The sequence below is a fragment of the Manis pentadactyla genome, chromosome 5 (assembly GCF_030020395.1).
Source record: "Manis pentadactyla isolate mManPen7 chromosome 5, mManPen7.hap1, whole genome shotgun sequence".
Classification (NCBI taxonomy): domain Eukaryota; kingdom Metazoa; phylum Chordata; class Mammalia; order Pholidota; family Manidae; genus Manis; species Manis pentadactyla.
Window position 1 is genome coordinate 33,085,835 of NC_080023.1, and position 19,622 is coordinate 33,105,456.

The 19,622-nt window shown below is 33.6% G+C and overlaps 1 protein-coding gene across 1 annotated transcript in view; it reads left to right on the forward strand.

The window, feature by feature from the left end:
- UBE2K (ubiquitin conjugating enzyme E2 K) overlaps positions 1–10,020 on the forward strand; it is a 57,388-nt gene extending 47,368 nt beyond the window's left edge. The window contains exons 5-7 of the mRNA XM_036908505.2: positions 5,477–5,576; positions 8,098–8,226; positions 8,544–10,020. Coding sequence (XP_036764400.1) covers positions 5,477–5,576; positions 8,098–8,226; positions 8,544–8,618 — 304 coding nt within the window. The 3' untranslated portion in view covers positions 8,619–10,020. The remainder of the gene's footprint in view (positions 1–5,476; positions 5,577–8,097; positions 8,227–8,543) is intronic.
- Positions 10,021–19,622: the final 9,602 nt, after the last annotated feature.

Consider the following 19,622-nt stretch of genomic DNA (forward strand, 5'->3'; position numbering starts at 1 on the left):
CCTGCTCTATGTATCATACTGTTAACATTGAACAATGTGAAACAGACTTAACTTTATCTTCTGTCATTCTTTTGATTTGTGACTTTACACATTTATTGAGTTTTCAGGCCTCAGTGTTTTTATTTATAAAGCCATCTCCAAGGCCCCTTATAACTCTGTCATTCAGTGATACTAACGAATGTTTTTTGTATTAGAGATACTGTACTTTTTACACTTGGTTTCCAGGGTATTAGTTGTGTTTTCCCCTTCCTATGCCCACTCCTACATTCCTTAATTAGTTCTTCCCACATCTCTGGGAACTTTGCATGTGAGAATGCCCCAGGGTTAAATCTTGACCTCTGCTCCTTTCCATTTATCTATACTCACTTCCTTGGTGAGCTCATCTGATGGCATAATTTCACTGTTTATGTATTAGCAACTCACGAATTTATCTTTGCTGAACTCCAGACTCACCTCCCTGACTGTTTAACATTTATACTTGAGTATGTAATGAACATCTCAAACTGAAACATGTTGAAAACTGAACTGACATTTCCCCGACCCAAAACCTGCTTACTGGCAACTACATCTAAGTTATTAGCAACTACGTCCTTACAGTTGTTCAGGTCAAAATCTTATTGCGATCCCTGGTTCTTCTTTCTCTCGTGTCCTGTGTCCTGTATACAGATGCTATTGCAAACCTCCGAAATCTTATCAGCCGTTATACTACCACCACCTAGGTCCAACTCACATTAACTCTTGCCTGGATGGGTGCAGTAGCCTGCCTTCCTGCTTCTGACTTTGCCCTACTCAGGCTATTCTCAGCAGCCATAATGATACTCCCTCCCCTGTCACCCCTCTTTAAAAACAAGTAAAACTCTAGACTAAAATCTTCCACTTAACTTCCCTTTTTGCTTAGAGTTAAGCCAGCAGCACTACCACTTCTGATTATCTTCCTATAGGTAGTTGAAAGATTTTGGTATAAATATATAGGGAGAGAACTTGAAATTTTATACCTAAACACTTTGCAGTTTCCTAAGGCAGGTGAAATTGCTGAATTTAATCTTGTTTTTTATCTATTTATCTATATAGATACAACTGAAATATCAAAAGATATCAAAGGCATATCAGATAAAATTGGTGAGATTGGATATCCATGGGTTTGTCCCTACCTCTCTCCTCACAAGCTTTATTGACATACAGTTGACAGTCAGTGGATATCCATGTTTAAGCATGAATGTTTAGGCTTCAAAACTGGAACTTGATAAAACTACAGGGTAGTAATCTTAGGAAAAACAAATTGAATAAACACTGAATTATCTGGGACAGGTATCCTGTAAAACAGTTTGTTAATCTTGGTCTCTTATTAAAATGTGTGTGGTGATTTATCTCCAATATTTTAACAAGTTATGTTAGTATGATTTATTTCTTAACTCTTTAACTTACCCTATGTGGAAACTATTTTCTAATGTTTTCCACTGACACCTGTTAAGACTAAACATGTCTATTTACCTGGGGAAGAAAATGATAGCACATACAAATTGCACTCAATGATACTGCCCTTCTGAAAGACACAAACGGGTGCTAAGAAAGTATCTAGATGGTCACTAAGCTATGCTCAGCATCATTAGTCATCAGGGAAGTGCAGATTAAAATCACAATAACATACCACTACACACTTGTATGTGGTTCTCATGCAGTGCTGGTAAGGAATATGGTTCGGTTCAGCCATCACTGTCTATCAAAGCTAAACATACAACTTCAGTATGGCCTAGCATTTACACTCCTAGGTATGTACCAAGAGAAATGAATGCTTATGTCTATCAAAAGTTTTGTGCAAGAATATGCATAGCAGATTTATTAAACAGGAAATAATCTAAATGCCTGTCAGCAAGATAATGGATATATAACGGTATAATCATTTAGTGGAACACTGTATAAGCAGTAAAAAAAGGTATATTGACCCAAATAATGTGGATTTTTCTCATAGACATGTTGAGTGACAAAAAGCCAGACACAAAGGAGTATATACTATGCGGTTCTGTTTTTATTAAATTCAAGATGAGCCAAAACTAATTTGTAATTGAAATTAGGGCAGTAGTAGAGGTAGGTGAGGGTGTGAATGGGAGGGGGCAAGACTGAGGCTTTTTGAGTGCTGGAAATATTTAGTATTTTAATGTAGGTTGTGGTCACATGGAGTATATGCATATATAAAAATACATCTAGCTGTACAGCAGTTTACTTTGCTTATTATACCTTAATAAAATATTATAACAAAAGAGCTCCTATTCTCCTGAATAGCATTCAGTGTTTTCGGTAAGCATCGATTATTTATTAGTGGTCTAGAAGATCCTTAACAGGAAACTTGGTCAACAATACAAACAATTCTCATGCTTGTTCTATATGTTAAAGGCCCTATAGAGTCTGTATGAATATTTAGCCATATTAACTGTGCTTATTGATTTGAGATCAAGTTTCTAAGAAAAATGTTTATTGCCTTGTTGATACACATATATATAAAGCTACCTATGTGATATTATTAAGATTTTGCTATAGCTAATCAAGCTTCATTGACACATCCCATTCAACCAAAATCCATAGTTTATGTTATGGTTTGTTCTCTTGGTGTTGTACATTTTAAGGGTGTGACAAATAAATGTATTCATCTTTATGGTATATGGAGTGTTTTCAGTGCTCAGAAAGTCCTCTGCCCTGCCACCATCCCATGACAACCCCCATTCTATGTTCTGTATCTATAAGTTTACTCCAGGTACCTCATGAATCTTAACATATTTTGTCTTTTTGTTTCTGGTATCACTTAACATAATGTCATTAGAATTCATCCATGATGTAGCATGTCTCAGATTTTTCTTCTTTTTAAGGCTAAATAATATTCCATTGTATGTATGTACCACTTTTTGTTCATCAGTTGACAGAAACTTGGGTTGCTTCCACCTTTTCGCTAATGTGAGTAATGCTTCTTGTAACATGGATGTCCAAATATTTGTTTGCTTTCAGTTATTTTAGGTATATATCCAAAAGTGGATTTGCTACATTATGTGGAAATTGTGTTTAATATTTTTGAGGAATTATACAATGTTGGTTTCTGTAGTGATTGCTCTATTTTGCGTTCCCACCAACAATGCCCAAGGATTCTTATTACTCCGCATGCTTGCCAGCAACTCTTATTTTTTCTTTTGCTAATAGCCATTCTTATAGGTGTAAGGTGGTATCTCATTTGATTTACATTTTGCTAATGATTAGTGATGTTAAATAAGCATCTTTTCATGTGCTTATCAGCTATTTGTGTATCTTTGGAGAAATGCTTGTTTAAGTCCTTTCTAATTGTTTAATTGGTTTGTTTTTTGTGGTTGAGTTGTAAGAGTTCTTTATGTATTCCAGATACTAACCCTTATGAGATACATGATGTACACATACTTTGTCCCACTCTGTAGGTTGCCTTTCACTTTATTGTGTCCTTTGCACAGAAAGTTTTATTTTTTCTAACCATTCTCTTTACACAGGAAATTTTAACTTTGATGTACTTAAATTTGATGTAGACTTATTCTCTGTTTTTTCTTCTGTTGCCTGTGATTTTGATGTCATATCCAAGAAATCATTGCCAACTCCAATTTCAGGAAGCTTTCCTTCTAAGAGTGTTAGTAAGTTTTTAGCTCTTAGGTTTGGGTCTTTGATTCATTTTGAATTGGTATAAGGCAGAGGTCCAGCTTCATTCTTTGGAGAGCTGAATTTTTAAAGAAAAATGTTCATTGCCTTCATGAGATGTATAGAAAACTAGTTCTAGGATGTTAGGTTTCGCTAAGATTTATAAGATTTAGATGGCTTTTATTATAATGCTTTCATGTTTTTATTTGAAGTTAAAATAATTTTGTGAGTTTAATAATTGCTTGAGTATGAAATGTTTTCTTTGAAGATTTTTCTTCAGTATTCAGATAAATTTCTTTGAAAGAAATGACTATTAAAAATTATATGACCTAAGATTTTGTTTAAAATTATGTCTTGGATCTTTAAGTTAGGATGCTTGTTAAGTCCACTGGTTTATTAGAATAGCTAGCTAACCTTGTATATTCTGATTCTGTAATATTTTGCGTTTTTGTTCTTTTTTGAGTTAAGTCAGCTTCATGATGATACATCTAGGCAGCTTTTGATGTGCATGTGCCTTTAAACATTCTCTTTAAAATTACCCAAACATAAAATGAAATTAGAGTAGTGGACTTCTAAGAAAGATTTCACCTTGTTATAGTGATAATGGCAGAACTAGTGTGAATATTTAAAAGGACTAAATTTGCATTTGTATGCCTTGCTTCCTGTCTTAAAAGAATATTGTCCATTCTAATAATGTTATAGCTATTGGTTGAAGATAACTTGTGTCAGCTCTTAGGAAATTTAGAACCTTAGTCTAGAAAAACAACTTCGTTAGCCCAGGCCTATTTCAGAATTAGAAATTTCCATTTAATAAAACTATAATAGATTAAAAAGCTTTTAAAATCCTATTCTTTTTAATGCTAGTTTAGCATTTCAGCTAATTTTTAAGCATCAAAGCCAAATTTTTCCTACTCCTGGAGCTCCTCTAAAAGAATAAATCAATCAATAAAAAGTCTTACTCTGATAGTATTTTAGATGAAGAACTTTATCTAAAGTAGTGAATTTTTTTTCCCTAGTATATAAAATATAGACCTAAGATGTGATACTGATTTTATTTCAGTGGTTTAGAACAGCCTTTCTCAATTAGCTTAAGCTGTAATGCACCCAATCAGTATCTCACAAACATTAGCTTACATCTGAATCACTTGAAATACCTGTTACACTACCCTGGAGTTTCTGGCTCAGTAGGTCTGGGATGAGGCTGAGATTTTTCTTTTCTTACGTGTTCTCAGGTGATGTTGATGTTACTGGTTGGGGAAACCACACTTTGTGAGAGAGACTGCTTTTAAAATAGCCATTGTTGGCAATAAATTAACTTATCTTCTAAGCATCTAGGATGGTAGTATTTATGTACCATCCTGGGAAAGACTGACAAAATTGTTACTCAGTAATTTTCTCTATTCTTTGGTTGAAATGAGGAACCCAGTTGAAAAAGACTGGCTTAGAACTATCTGATTTGTATGATAAAAATGAGCATATTGTTTAGTATTTTTCACATTTTAAATATTTCACTATTATGCTTATTATATTTACAAATATTTCTCTATTGGTCAAAACAAATTTTTAACAGAAATGCTAAGAATCCTCACTGGTTAGGTAGATACCGTGTTTGAGATAAATATTTGCTTTATAAACATTTAGAAGCATGAATTAAGTGATATATTTTAAGCAAAAAAAATAACGATAGGCAGATACATAATAACATGATTAAGATAAATCTAGATGATTTTTAACTCAGTATTTATGTTTATTTGTTTTCCAGAAAGCATCCACTTTGCTTTTATCATACAGAGCATTCTTAAATTGAATATTTCCCTATCTTGCATTTTAGGGCAGCAGCAATGACTCTCCGCACGGTATTATTGTCATTGCAAGCACTACTGGCAGCTGCAGAACCAGATGACCCACAAGATGCAGTAGTAGCAAATCAGGTAAGATAGCTGCTCTTTAAAGACTTTCTTACATTTACCTATGAGCCTCTCCTTTAGTGGTTTGCAATGTTAACACATGAATATACTTCCACAGAAACTGAACTTGGAAATGATTTCCTTTCTTGTGGTATGATGATTTTATCAGATGTAATAGTGAAGCCAGTTTATTGATTTGTAACATGTAGTTTAATTCAATACATTTTCAAGCACACAATGTCGAAAGAATTGCACGGTGAACACCCATACACCTATTTACCATTTAGACCTATGATTAACTTTTTAGTACTTGTGCTTTATCATGTGTATCCATCTGTGTCCCTCCTTTCACTGGTAATCCCTCTTTGGCAATAATTTTAACCAGCTCCTACTGTGGCACTGAAGTGGTGTGGTAAAGGTTACCAAGGCCTTTAATAATTGCCAAATGGAATATTTTTCAGTTCCCATATCTAAAGCAGAGGTCAGCAAATTACAGCCAGACTGACTTTTTTTGTAAATAATGTTTTATTGGAACGCAGCCATACCCATTTGTTTACTTTCTAGTTATAAGTGGCAGAAGTGAATAGTTGTGACAGAGATGGTGTGATCTGAAAGCCTGAAATAATTATTATCTGGTCCTGAAGAAAGTTTGCTAATCCTTATTTTAAGCCAGTAACATTTACTGAGCATTCTTTTTTTTTTTTTTCCACCTTGAAATTGTTTCTTCTCTAGATTTCTGAGATTAACTAATCTTTTCTTTTCCCGTCTTTATAGTGGTAGTTGTTCCTTCTCAGATCCTACACTTCCATCTTTTTCCTTCTCCTTTTTAAATGTAGTTACTTGGTTCTGGCATTGTTCCTTTTATTTCCATTATCTATACTCATTTGGATGATCATATCCACACTGATGATATAACATGTTCAAGCTTGACCTTTCCTGGGCTTATGTGAAACTGAATAGCTCGTATATGAATGTTCTGTGAATACCTCAGCAGAACATTTCCAAAACTAAATGCAAAATCTCAAGCCCTGTGAACCTGTCCATTCTTCTGTAATAACATCAATTTAGTTAAATATCCAAATCACACAAATTAAATACCCAATCAAGTTTTCTATTTCCTTTTCCCTTACTGATAACATTCCCAGAATCTCCATCATACTTCTCTGATTGCCTTAGTTCACATTTAAAAAATATCTCATTCCTCCTGTTACAATAGTATAGTGCTCCCTTCCTCAGCCTCCTCCTTCCCCCATCTTCTACCCTGATAACCAGTTAGCTTTATAAAGTACGTATCTACTTTACACGTAGCTCTACTATCACCTACATTGTAAGTCCAAATTCTTTAGTTTGCAGAGTTTGTATATGATTTGAACTGTTTAAAAACCCAACTTCATCTCCTAAATTCTTACTGTTCCTCAGATTCGTGCTTTTTCTGGATGGCACTCAATTTCTATCACCATTTTTATCCAATCTGCTGTGTTTCTTCTGCTTGAGGAAACTTTGCCTCTTAACAAACTTCTTCCTTTCCCTTGAAAAGCTGTATACTCCTTGTTGTATGTATATACTTATTAATATATGCTATTAATTTTTGTCTCAGTGCTTAGAATGATGGTTTTACATGCTATAAAAATGTGCTATTCATTTGTTTTTGGTGGACAGACGCATAACTTGAGTCTTAGCTTTAGCCTTTAGAGTTTTGAGCCTCAGAGGTTAAGGTTAGACTCAGAGGTGTCTTTTTAGCTCTAAAATCAATTCAGTAATTTGACTTGTTAAGAATTAATGGTAGAAGCTAGATTTATCATTTTAATATATAATAGAAGCTTATCAGTCTTAAAATATTCAGTATGTATAAAATACTTTAAAAAGAAATATTAAAGTGAATTGAATAGTTATTTTAAATTTATATTTTGCTTTATTAAGTAATGGTGGTCCCAGAATATTTGAGAATAAATTTACCTCCTTCCTATGCATATGGGAAGCCCTGCTTTTTTAAAAGTACTGTAATGGTGCATTCATAATCATCTCAGAACATGTGCACTGATAGAACTTTGCATGTGGGGTTTTCTTGAATCGTATACTGGTACAGCTATAGCAAAACAGCAAAACCTAGTTGTATTCTAGCTTGAGCAGTGGTTAATAAAAATGTTGATTACATTTATTAGTTAATACCCACATAATTTTAGAAGTTAGAAATTCTGTTTAGTTGTATAATGTTTGCCACTGCATATTGTTTAGAAACATCTTTAAATACATCAGTTTACTTAGTATTAGTTTTCTGCTATTTAACATTTGTTGAAATTGGTGATTAAAGTTGATAAATGCTACTTTTCTTTGTTTTTCTTTTGTCAGTACAACTTGTGAATCATAGCTCCAGGTTAAACAGTCTTACCCCAAGTGGCATAGTTTGCAGCAGAAAGTGAATCAGTCACATTTTAAATGTAAATTAGTTTTAATTAGAAAAAGCAGGTTCTTAGGCAGTTAAAATCTGAGTTAGTATATTGAATATTACAACTGCATTTTCATGTCAATTTTTCCCCCCATGTAGTACAAACAAAATCCTGAAATGTTCAAACAGACAGCTCGACTTTGGGCACATGTGTATGCTGGAGCACCAGTTTCTAGTCCAGAATACACCAAAAAAATAGAAAACCTATGTGCTATGGGCTTTGATAGGGTAAGTACATAAAAGCATGTTGATTTGATATATTTACTGATTTTAAGTAAGTGCTGGAAATCATTGACTGACAAAAGTGGTTCAAAAATACTCTTAAATCTCATTTTGATAAACAAATTTTGTTAAAATCAGGGATTTTTTTCTTTTCCTTTCGCTGATATCAGTCATTTGTTTTAGAAGGTTTTTATATACTGCAGTTGCAAGGCAGCTTCAAGAAAAAAATGAAGAACGATTTTTCATTCTATAGACAGTGTTTCAGTATTTCAAAGATATTTCCTTGAGATGTGATTTTTTTTGTTCCCTTTTCTCCTCTGCAGAATGCAGTAATAGTGGCCTTGTCTTCAAAATCCTGGGATGTAGAGACTGCAACAGAACTGCTTCTGAGTAACTGAGGCATAGAGAGCTGCTGATATAATCAAGCTTGCCCCTTCTTGAGGAGCATCAACATCTGTTATTTTTAGGATTCTGCATAGATTTCTTTTAACTGGCATTCTTGCCTAATGATGTTACCTAGGCACCATTGGAGACTGAAAAAAAAAAATACTGCTCTGTAAATAAAGCTAATTAAACATCTGTGTAAATTTAAAAAGGGGAAATACTTTAATTTTTTTTTCTTACTTAATAGTGTAAAAATTCCTTGCTAAGCTAAAACCATGGAAAAAACATGCTACTTTAGTGTTTAGCAGTGTACCAAGACTAGCAAGAGTTTGCTTCAGGATTTCATTGAATAATTAGGATAATGTTTTGAGTGTGTCAGGACCATTCATATTGTTGGTGTTGCATCACAGCTACCTTAACTGTTTTTAACATGGATCCTCTGTGCCTGTGAATTTACTTGCATGCTTGTATACTTGACTTCTTAGGAAGGGTAGCTGAAAAGACCACCATTTTAAGCATTTGATAATTCTCAAATGAGATTTATCCAGAATTGAAGATGGTGACCTGTTCAGAGCCTTTTAGTCCTTGTCAACAGACTGGGACACCATGTGTATTTTTCCCCTCTTATCACACATAGCTAATATTCTAATAGTAAATTTCTCTATATTTGGTGGGAAAATGTGCCAAGGGACCGTATCCCTTGCTCCATTTTTCGGTTGGCCATTTGGAATGTTTTGTCACAGCTTTTCACTCTTAGAGCTTTCCTAATTAAGCAAGTAAAAATGGAGCTGCCAATTTTGTTTCTTTTGCAAAAACAGTAAATATTTGATGTTGCAGTATTCCCAAGACTTAATGACAGAACCCAACTTAATTTTTCAGTGAATTTGACATCTTTCTATTTTTAAACTGATGAAATTTTTCTTTGAGAACTTGCAAGGGTGAAATCATCTGTTAGCAGTTTTTTTTAAGACTGATTTTGCCTTTATGGTGATTGCTTTATCATATACTTTGAAAGTCACTCTTGCTTGCATTTCCCCCTATTGACCCATGAAAGCTGTGTTGGTGTTTTACTGTACATACTCCAGATGCACATAGGGATAGATGTGTGTTATAAATCTAGCTTTCTTTATGATGTTTCTGATAATATGAGAATTGAAAACTTAACCTTCTCTTGTACATAGTCAGACTTTCTATTCGTATTAAAGTTACATTTCATTTTAAGTTCAAAAGTTTGAAACTTCCTAGTTTTGCAAGCTCAAACACTAATGTGACCATTTTACTAAAGTTGAGATGGGCTTATGCAGGCAGTTTCTATACATAGAAATACAGTTCTTATAAATTTTCAAGACCAATGCAAAAATAACAAAAATGTAATGGGATCAGAATGAATTAAAGTAAGGTGTATATTCAAAGTCATATTTATAAAAGGTTTCTTTCTTCAAGTGTTAATTAATCCAAAATTATAATCATTAAGTGTTTGGAAAATAATTTTGAGCTACAAATTCAGCATAATTTCATTTGACTTTTCAATTATCTTTAGAAGCAATAAAAGAACCATTATTAAATATATTGTAACATTAAAGATGTGAAGGCTCTTCCAAAAACTTGTAAGGCTTTCCTAATCAGTAGTAAACTCTTATAGTTGATTCTGCATTCTCAACACAAGTTGCTGTTTTTTTTCCCCATATGTTTGCTTAAACATAAATTCCTTTATACAATCATCTCCTTTTAATTGTTGTAGTTTAGTTAACTTTCTAAAGATGCCAAAGGAAACAAGATTTTTCTTTATTTATTTTAAATAGCTAAAACTTTGTACTTTATATTTTGAAGTAAGGCTGGGATTGTGTGAAAATGTGGACATTTTTGTTACATTGTTGGTTAGAATTAATTTTCTCTTTTTTTTAGTAGAGGGCAGCTTGGTAAATATTAGTAATATTTGGATTATCTTAAATATCAGACACATGTACCCCATTTGCTATTTGAATTTGTCAGGGTATATAATATATATAATTGTCCTGTGGTTAAACAAAGGAGAGCAAGAGCTCAGAAGTTACTAAAGGTCAAGCATTATATACTTAGCTCTTGGGGGCAGCCATACCTTGCCTTTGATTTTTATGTACATTAGTCTCATAGGGTATCTACTTATCTAACTATAGTTCAACATCTCCAGTGCCCAGAAAATTGAAAAGTATAATTTTTGGTATGAGAGGTTCTCTGTAATGGATTTTTCATTTCAAAACTGTGTTTACCTCATGTACACTTCATGTGATAATCCCTCTTCCCTTTCCTGGTATATTTCCCACTATCTTGTTTTTGTTTCCTCACTTCTCTACAGATAGATTTATTTCCTCAAATATAGAAATTAAGGCAGATGCTTTTTCCCTCAGGTCTTACATGTTTGGGGAAAAAGAGACACTAAAAGTGCAGGTCTAGGGAAAAGGTGTCCTGATGGAAGTTATTTCTATAATTCTCAATGTTTTCTGATTTTTCAGTTTTAAAGGCCTCAAAAATTATTCTTAAAATATATATAGTGATACCTCATTTAGGGTAGGCAGATTTTCTGGAAGTCACTGATACTCCAATAAGCTTTTATTGTAATCAGGTGTGTTTCTTGAGTATGTGCCTGACTTTTAAAAGAACAAATATTTAGTGGTATAGTATTTCAGTACAGATTGCTGAATGAAGGGGTAGCAATTTGGGACCCAAATAAGTATACAGTTAAGTAGCATATAAATATTTGAGGAACTTGGCACTAAATTAGATGCTCTGAGTTGGCACTCCAAAATGTTTGGAATTGTGACTATGGTTTACTTAATTAAATACAATAACACCTTCAAGTATGTATGTATGTATGTGTGTGTGTGTGTGTGTGTGTGTATGTTTGGATTCTGAGTATTTTGCTTTTGAGGAGAGTGAGTAATCTGAAATGAAAGTAAGACTGACTTTTTTTTTCTTTTGGGAAAGTCACATTTGTGATTGTTGGTGACGCTTAAACCTATGCAAAATTTTTACATATCTGTAGAAAAGAATTGGCAGTTAAAGTGGATATTGCTTATTTATGCACTACAGAATGCAGCATATCATGTTACTGTTTCAGCTGCTTAATAAGTTTATCAATGTGAAAAGCAAATCTTGGCTATAAGTATATATCTGATTTGAGCTTTTAAAATTGCAATAGGGATATGATAATGTTTCCACAATCCTTGTAGCAATACAAGAAATCATCTTTTTTGTTAAAGATTTAAGATGGATTTGGGCAGGGAAGATTTGGAGCCAGGTACACTTTCTTGTACATAGAAATAATGTCTGGTTATGAAAAAGGAAGCCGTTTGTTTACAGTTAACTTGATTTCATTGACTTTTACAAAATGATGCTGTATTAATCACTTTTTCTAGTTCAAGAAATTTCAATACCGGGGTGCAAACCATTGATTAAAAAATTTTTAATTTCCATGCTTTCACTACCAGTTTAAAATAAATGCTTAACATCAGTTATTTGCTATCACTGGGGAAAAGCAACTTGAAGTATTTACTGATAAAGAGCCTTTTCCCCAAATGTTACTTTTCTGCAGTGTCTACATGTTAATGTTACATACTCTATTTGCACTGTTGCAATATGGATCAAAAATCTTGTGGCATAAGGGTAGGGGAATATCACTATCTCCCTTGTCCCTTTTGTTCTCTTGCCGCTTTATTGAACTGACTACCCTCATAAACCTGTGATCATCACCTAAATAAGTTGTGAATGTGTCACCTTTTGCTTGGTTATTTCAACCATGCTGCTACAATCAGGTGTGGCACAGCTTATCACTTTGGTTCTAGGAGTTGAGTGGATACAAATCAATGCACTGTGCTGTTAAATGATCCTTGTGTGCTCGCTGTTACCTACTTTTTACAGGCATCATAATAAAAGCTAGACTATTTCTTTGGGGGGAAGAGACTTATTTAATAATGTAATTTAAAGGCTTTTCCAATAGAAAATGAAATACTATTGAAAATAATATCTATTTTTTAGCTTTCAGCAATTGATGGTGCTTTGTTGTGGTGTCTGCTGGAAGTCTACTGCCATTATAGGGATTCTCATTAACCTCACTGAGAAAGAACCTTGCTTGTTAGCTTCTCTAGATCTCTATTCTAAACAGTCTGTTAGTGATAAATTCTGTAGGAGGGCCTATTCTGAGCCATTAACTTCCTGTAAGGGGAAAATGGGTGGGTCACCAGAAAGACCACTGAAGCAGGGTGGGCTGTGGGTGGAGGGTTGGGTATTTGTCTTGAGAATTAAAAACTACGAAACACTTTTGTACACAACTGATTTTTTAAAAAATAAACACATTTTTAAAGATGTTGAATTTTTTTTCCCCCCTTACTGGGAATTCTTAAAAATAAATGCATGCATGTTTTCCCCTGACAATGGTTTACATCTTCTTTCTGGGTACTCTTCTATGGACAGGCAGTGAAGCCTCCACAGTACTTTAATAATTATGAACATGTAAGTGCAATAAATTATTCCTTGAAATTTGAAATTTGAAAAATGCGGTCTTGGAATTTGAAAAATGCAGTGAAATTGTTTTAAAGTTTTTTAGTTTGAAAATAGAACATTACTTGTCTAGGGTCTAATCCAAAATTTAGAGTAATCGAGAGCTAGTTGATATTGAAGGTAATACTGTTTATTCTGATTTCATATATGCACATACATTTTTACAGAAAGGGCCTGTTACAGAATGTAAAAAAAATTTCTGAATTCTTTCAGGAAGTCCTAGGTTACTATCCTTGGATTACTGCTTCCTCCATTAATAACTAGAAGAGGCTGTATTGGTTAGGATTTGTACTAGTTATTTTACATGACAAAACTGATTGCCATTTTTGTGTCTCTAGAGCATTCATAACCAGCTTTCAGCAGGCTTATGAGTTTCTATAGCATGGAGATGATTGCTTCTGACTGGAAAATCAGTGTGAAGTGCTCTTTTCATGGAGCAAGCTGGATCTTTATGTATTAAAAATAAAGGATAACATGGAATTTAAGTGAGCTCTCATGCCAATTCCTAGGAAAAGATGGTCAGATTTAAAGGGTAGTATACTTGGTACATTTTGTTTTAATCATCGAGGATTAAAGATTTTCAGTGAATAACATGAATTCGCTAATACTGCCCTATAATATACTATCGACCTATGTATTCATGTTGTAATGTTCATTTTACTCCATTTAACTTGAGTTAGTCATTAAAACACGATGTTATCATTCTTAATCTGCCTATTTAAATTACCTTTTAATAAGATACTGAACCAAATTCAAAGCCAAGCTGTTTGAATATTCAGTTTATAATATAGAGCGTGTTCTTTTTATATACATAGGTAAAACAAGGTGAACACTGCATAAAATTGGACAAAATTTTGAAAAAGTATATTTTATTTCTTACTGAGTCAATATACCTTGTACTTTGTTTCTCCCTTAGAGCATAAAAGCTTTGCTGCTTGTATAGAATATACCTAACTTAAGGGCAACTAGTAGTGTCTTTTCTTTATTTACATAACTAACTTTCAGCTTTTTAGTTACTGTATTTATTCCTCAGTTCTTCACTTTTAATATGTAAATATATACCTTTGCTATAGATATTCATTGTTATTGACAATTATATTGATAAATGATCTCCTAAGCAATATTGAGGAACAAGAGTAATGACATTTTACTGGTATCTCCTAACCATATTCATAGAATTACAGAATTTGAAGAGAAAAGGGTACCTTCCAGTCTCAATCCCTTTTTTAAATAGAAGAATGAGTTGTTAAATGAGTTGGATACTCAGTTATAGGTTATTATTAATATAAATACCATGATATTTATTTGTATGTGTCTACTAAACTTGGTAGTATTTTGAGGCCTAAAATGCTATTCCTGTTTTCCTTAAAAATAGGAAATGTGGAGGGAACATTTGCAGTCATGAAAAGTAAAACCAGTTTAGGTGGGAGTTAGGGCTTCACCCCAAGAAAAGTGTACCCAGGCTAGTCCTTACGGTATGAATTGAACAGCATGTTTTGGTAAACTAGCTTCACTGTATTTACGGTTCTGCTAAAGTTGCTTTGCATGCACGAAACACTTTCCTGTTTTGGGAATAATAGAGTAAGTAAAAGTGTTTGTGATTAATAGAACCCATAGAAAATTATTTCCTAAACTACAAAGTTTATTTGGCTCTAAGCATTTTACTTATTTTTAAATTGTATTATGTCATACTTCTGTGTTACATGAGGAGAGGTGTACTCTTATTAAGGTATCATAGAGGTAAAGTACAAAAGCTTTTAAAGGAAATTCAGGATAATAGTCTGCTGAGAGATTATTAGCATGGCTGGTTTTCATTTGAAAAAAAAAGTTTTTCCAAATAATGCACACTTTTAAAAATTAGTAGTGGAGGGTTCATAGTGGAAAATAATGATCCTCTTCCTAATCAGACAATAGCCTTTAAATCCCTCTGATTTGTTTTGTTTTAGATCACCTCCAGGTCACTAAATAATATGCTTATCTCAAGTAACCCTAGGCTTCATTTGTAACAGTAAGTTCATTACAATTGTGTTCCATCACTTAGAGGTTGTACCTCATGACTCCCTATTTTTATCCCTATTCTTTATCTTTGTTTAATACAGAAGTCCCCAATTTAAGATGTTTGACCTATGATTTTTTTAACTTGATGATGTGACCGTGATATTCAGTAGGAAACTGTACTTCCAAATTTTGAATTTTGAACTTTTCCCAGGCTAGCAATGTGCGGTATGATACCCTCTTGTGATGCTGGTTAATAGCAGCAAGCCATAGTCAGCCATGTGATCAGGAGGGTAAATAACTGATATAACCATTCTGTACCCATATAACCATTTGGTTTTCATTTTCAGTACAGCATTCAATAAATTACGATATTCAACCCCTTATTGTGAAATAGGCTTTTGTTAGATGATTTTGCCCAACTGTAGGCTAATGTAAGTGTTCTGAGCATGTTTAAGGTAGGCTAGGCTAAGCTGTGATGTTTAATAGGCAGATGTATTAAATACATTTTCTACATAACAGTATTTTCAACTCCGGATGAATTTATGGGGACATTACTTTGTTTTAAGTTGAGGAAGATCAGTAATGGAATTTACGTTGAAGGAAAACTATTGCATGCACAGAAGCATTGAGAAAGGCGGTGATAGGATGTGCATAAGTAGGGTGCACCTACTCACTGAGGCAGAAATTTCCTTGGAACTGAGGTAGGGATAAGGAAAAAAATGAGATTGATACCTAGATTGGAGTAGTAATTAAAAGATGAAGTGATGGAGAGTATGAAAGAAAGGAAATGTAAGATGTAGTAAAAGAAGATCAAGGTTGTGAACTTGTGGAGGACAGGGTAGGAAGGGAAAAAGTGCTGTGTGGAAGAGATCCATGTAGGGAGTGCAACCAAAAACCTTGGCCCTAAGTGATAATCCTTTTGATTTATTCAGATCACCAGGCCTACCTTGTGTCCCCAGTGCTTTCACTGTAATTCAGTAGATTAATACTTTCTTCCCTGGGCCTTTGAGGAGCCTGCTTCTCTAACAAAGGATTATACTCTTCATTACTTTCCACAGCTATTTAGATTTTTGTGTGTGTGTGTCATTTCTGCTTTTATTTTTAAAAGCAGTTTAAGTGATGAGAATACCCATTTCAGGAAGTCTTAAGTTCTAGTGCTGCTTCAGAGAATTTACTTAGTATTTAGGAGTGTTCTTTGATACACTGTTTCTACAGTTAAGCTAATACTGTATAATTGTTAGTATTCACCTTTTAAAAGTGACAGTTCATTAAAAATTATTTATATAAATATTTTGAATGGTTATAAATAGGCCATCTAGTAGGGCTACCATTTTACATATCAGTTGCTTTGTTCGATGTGTAGATTATTCTCTATTACAAATCAAGCTGATTTTTGATTAAACATGATGGGTACCACAAATGTTTTAATAGTAGCAGTCTCCAATACTTCACTGAAATGATATATTTTTTAAAGGCAGAAATCTATAGGGACAGAATGGAAGAGAACACAAAATATCAAAATACTTCTGGAAGATGGGAAGTAGATGGGTAGACACTGAATAGAAGAGTAGAGGAAGTTCAGATCTAATCATCTGCAGAAGGAGTGCTTATTTAGAAGTAAGCTGATTTGCTCCTTAAAACTCAAACTGAGAAAAGGGAGAAAACAGATTCTGCAGAATATGGGGATGGCATGTTAGGCTGGGAGTGGAGATTGGTTGAAATCTTTGCCTTTTTACCCCATTAGGTAGGTAGCTAGGTTTTTTCTATCCTTTTACCACAGAAGAATTGCTTCCTTGAAAATTTGAAACAAGTATTTGGACTCAGATTACTAGTCATAGATTAAAAATGAAGATCAGTTGAAATTCTGTATAGGCAATTCTTACCTCTTGAATATTGACAGTTAAGTCTCAGGAGAAAGGAGAATCCTTTTCTGTAGGAACACAGTGGTCTCACTTTTCAGAGAAAAGACCTTCAAAGGAATTCAGATATTTGAAGATTTTCCAGTGAGAAAACTGAGTCTCCACCCAGTGAACAGAGTATGAAGAAACTCAAGAATAAGCAGATTTTTGAAGATTGTCCCAACATATAGTATGTCATTTAGTAGACTAATGACCAAGACCAAAACAAGAACAATGCAGGGAGAGGAAACAGAAATATTCTTCAAAGATACTGCATCCATGAAAAAAGAACAGAATTATTTGAAAAGTAGGTTTTGTAAAGTAAATATGGCTCAAGTTAAAAATTAGTTCTACCATTTAGAATTTAAAGAGTACAAGAAGTATTTTAAAATACAAAGAAAACAAATTTTCATTTTGTTTTTTTAAGGCACAGGACCACTCCAGAAGGTCTAACATCTAACAGGAATTTCTTGAAGTGGAATGAAGCAACCTGTCAAGAAAATAGTCAAGGATAGTAAAGGACAGTCTTTTCCACTTTGAAAGAGCCCACCAAGCACCCAGCACAATGCATAGAGAAAGATCCATAGTAAGGCATATTTTGTTTGAGAATACTAGAAAGTAAGAGAAAGTAAAAAAAAAAAAAAATGGGATTGGAGTGTGGGGAATGGACCCCTAGTAAGAATTGGCATTAGATTTCTAAACAGATATGAGAAGCTAGGAGACAATGAATCAATGATGAAATGTTTGAGTGAAATTATTTCTAATAATTCTATTCCAAGGTGAGATGTCAATGTAGAAGAAAGATACTTTCATATATTCAGGTTTAAAAATTTTTGTCTTCCATTGTCCTTTTCTTGCAAAGTACTGGCATGATATACTCCACCAAAATGGAGGAGTAAACTGTGCAAAAGAAAATCTTGAGGTAGAACACAGGAGCTGGTGGTTTGAATGAATGAAGGGAAATCCAGAATGCCAGCTGTGCAACAACCTTGAGCAGCCTATCCAGTACTGAGAGGGCCAGAGGATAAAACAGTCCCAAGGAAGATGAACAAAATGAAAGAAAGTAACTGATAATCATGTATGAAATTACATGGAGATTAATTAGGGTGCAAGGAAAGAACTGGCAATAGAAAACTCACCAACTAGAGAAAGGTGTAGAGGTGTAAATGAAACATTCAAAGTATGCTTGTTAGGCAATTAATAACAGGTCATAAACTTATTTCACCAGACTTGCTGTATACTAAGGCATGAAGAATGGAAGGGGTGGGCCATGTAAGAAAGCTAACTACTTGTCTACCTTTGAAGTATTTTTTTAAATCAAGGAATAGAAATATAGTAGAATAAGCATATTACTTTGAAAATGTTTGCCTTTAAAAATTAAAATGGGATATGTGTGTCAAGTATGCTGGCTATATGTGTTATAAAAGATTGAGATGTAATTCACATACCATATTGTTTGCCCATTTCAAATTCAATGGCTTTTAGTATATTCAGAGTTGTGTGTCCATCAGTACAATCAATTTTAGACTTTTCACTACCCCAAAACAAAACCAGTTTTTTGCAGTCATGTTTGTTTTTTAAACAGTCTTCTAGTAATATTTGACTTAAAATCTGTGCAAAGTTCTTTGATAAAAAATAACACCATTTTGAGCCTCTTTCTATGCATTTTAGATTCTTAAAGACAATCTGCAGAGGTTTGCTTCATTACTAAGTACTTTCCTATGATGATGTACTAATAAATATCAGTTAACATATATGAAAGGGTCACTCCACTCTTGATGAGTATAAGCAGTCCCTTAAAAAAACATGAAGACCCAAGTATTGTGGGTTTTTAAGATTTACTGTGGTTGGGCATCTTCTCAAGGTTTAATTTACATTGGTATTTCCCTCTTCAGATCCTTATTAATTCACTTGCATTTTGCAGTCTTAATTGTGTCTCAGAAAATTAGAATATTTCTTTAAAGAATATTCTTAGCATTTTTTTTCCAAAGCAGAAGGGAAATTAATATTGGGCTTTTACTATGTACTGGATGGTATTTTATATATTATGTAGTATCTCATTGAATTCTTTGAAACAAATGGAATGTTTTCTTGTTCCATTCATTTTGCAATTGAAGAAACAGGTGAACAACTGACAAGGACTCAGTGAATGGTATCCCAGCCAAACTAGGTTTCAAACTCAGCCCTTTTTGACATCCAAACCTATGTTCCTATTTTACCATCCTGTTAAAAAACATCTTATTTTCAAAACATTAAGTATTTGATTTATATTTTTAGCATTTCAGTGCTGAATTTGGGTAAAGCTGAAATGGATTGGCATATTTATCCCCCATTTCTCCTAACCACACTTAAATGAATACAAGGGAATGAAACATACAAACTGAAGAAAATGAAGAAATTGGGATAGACTTGAGAGGACAAGAACAAAATCCTGCAAAGTAGAAACCAAATGAGTATGAACTGAAACTGAGTGGAAAAAAGACACAGCCTGGCTAGAATGCAGAGAGCTTTAACCTGTAGAGGGGTATGGGCCTTGGATGGTACTAGGCACTTGTACGAAGGCATAAATTTAATTAGAAGCAAAAA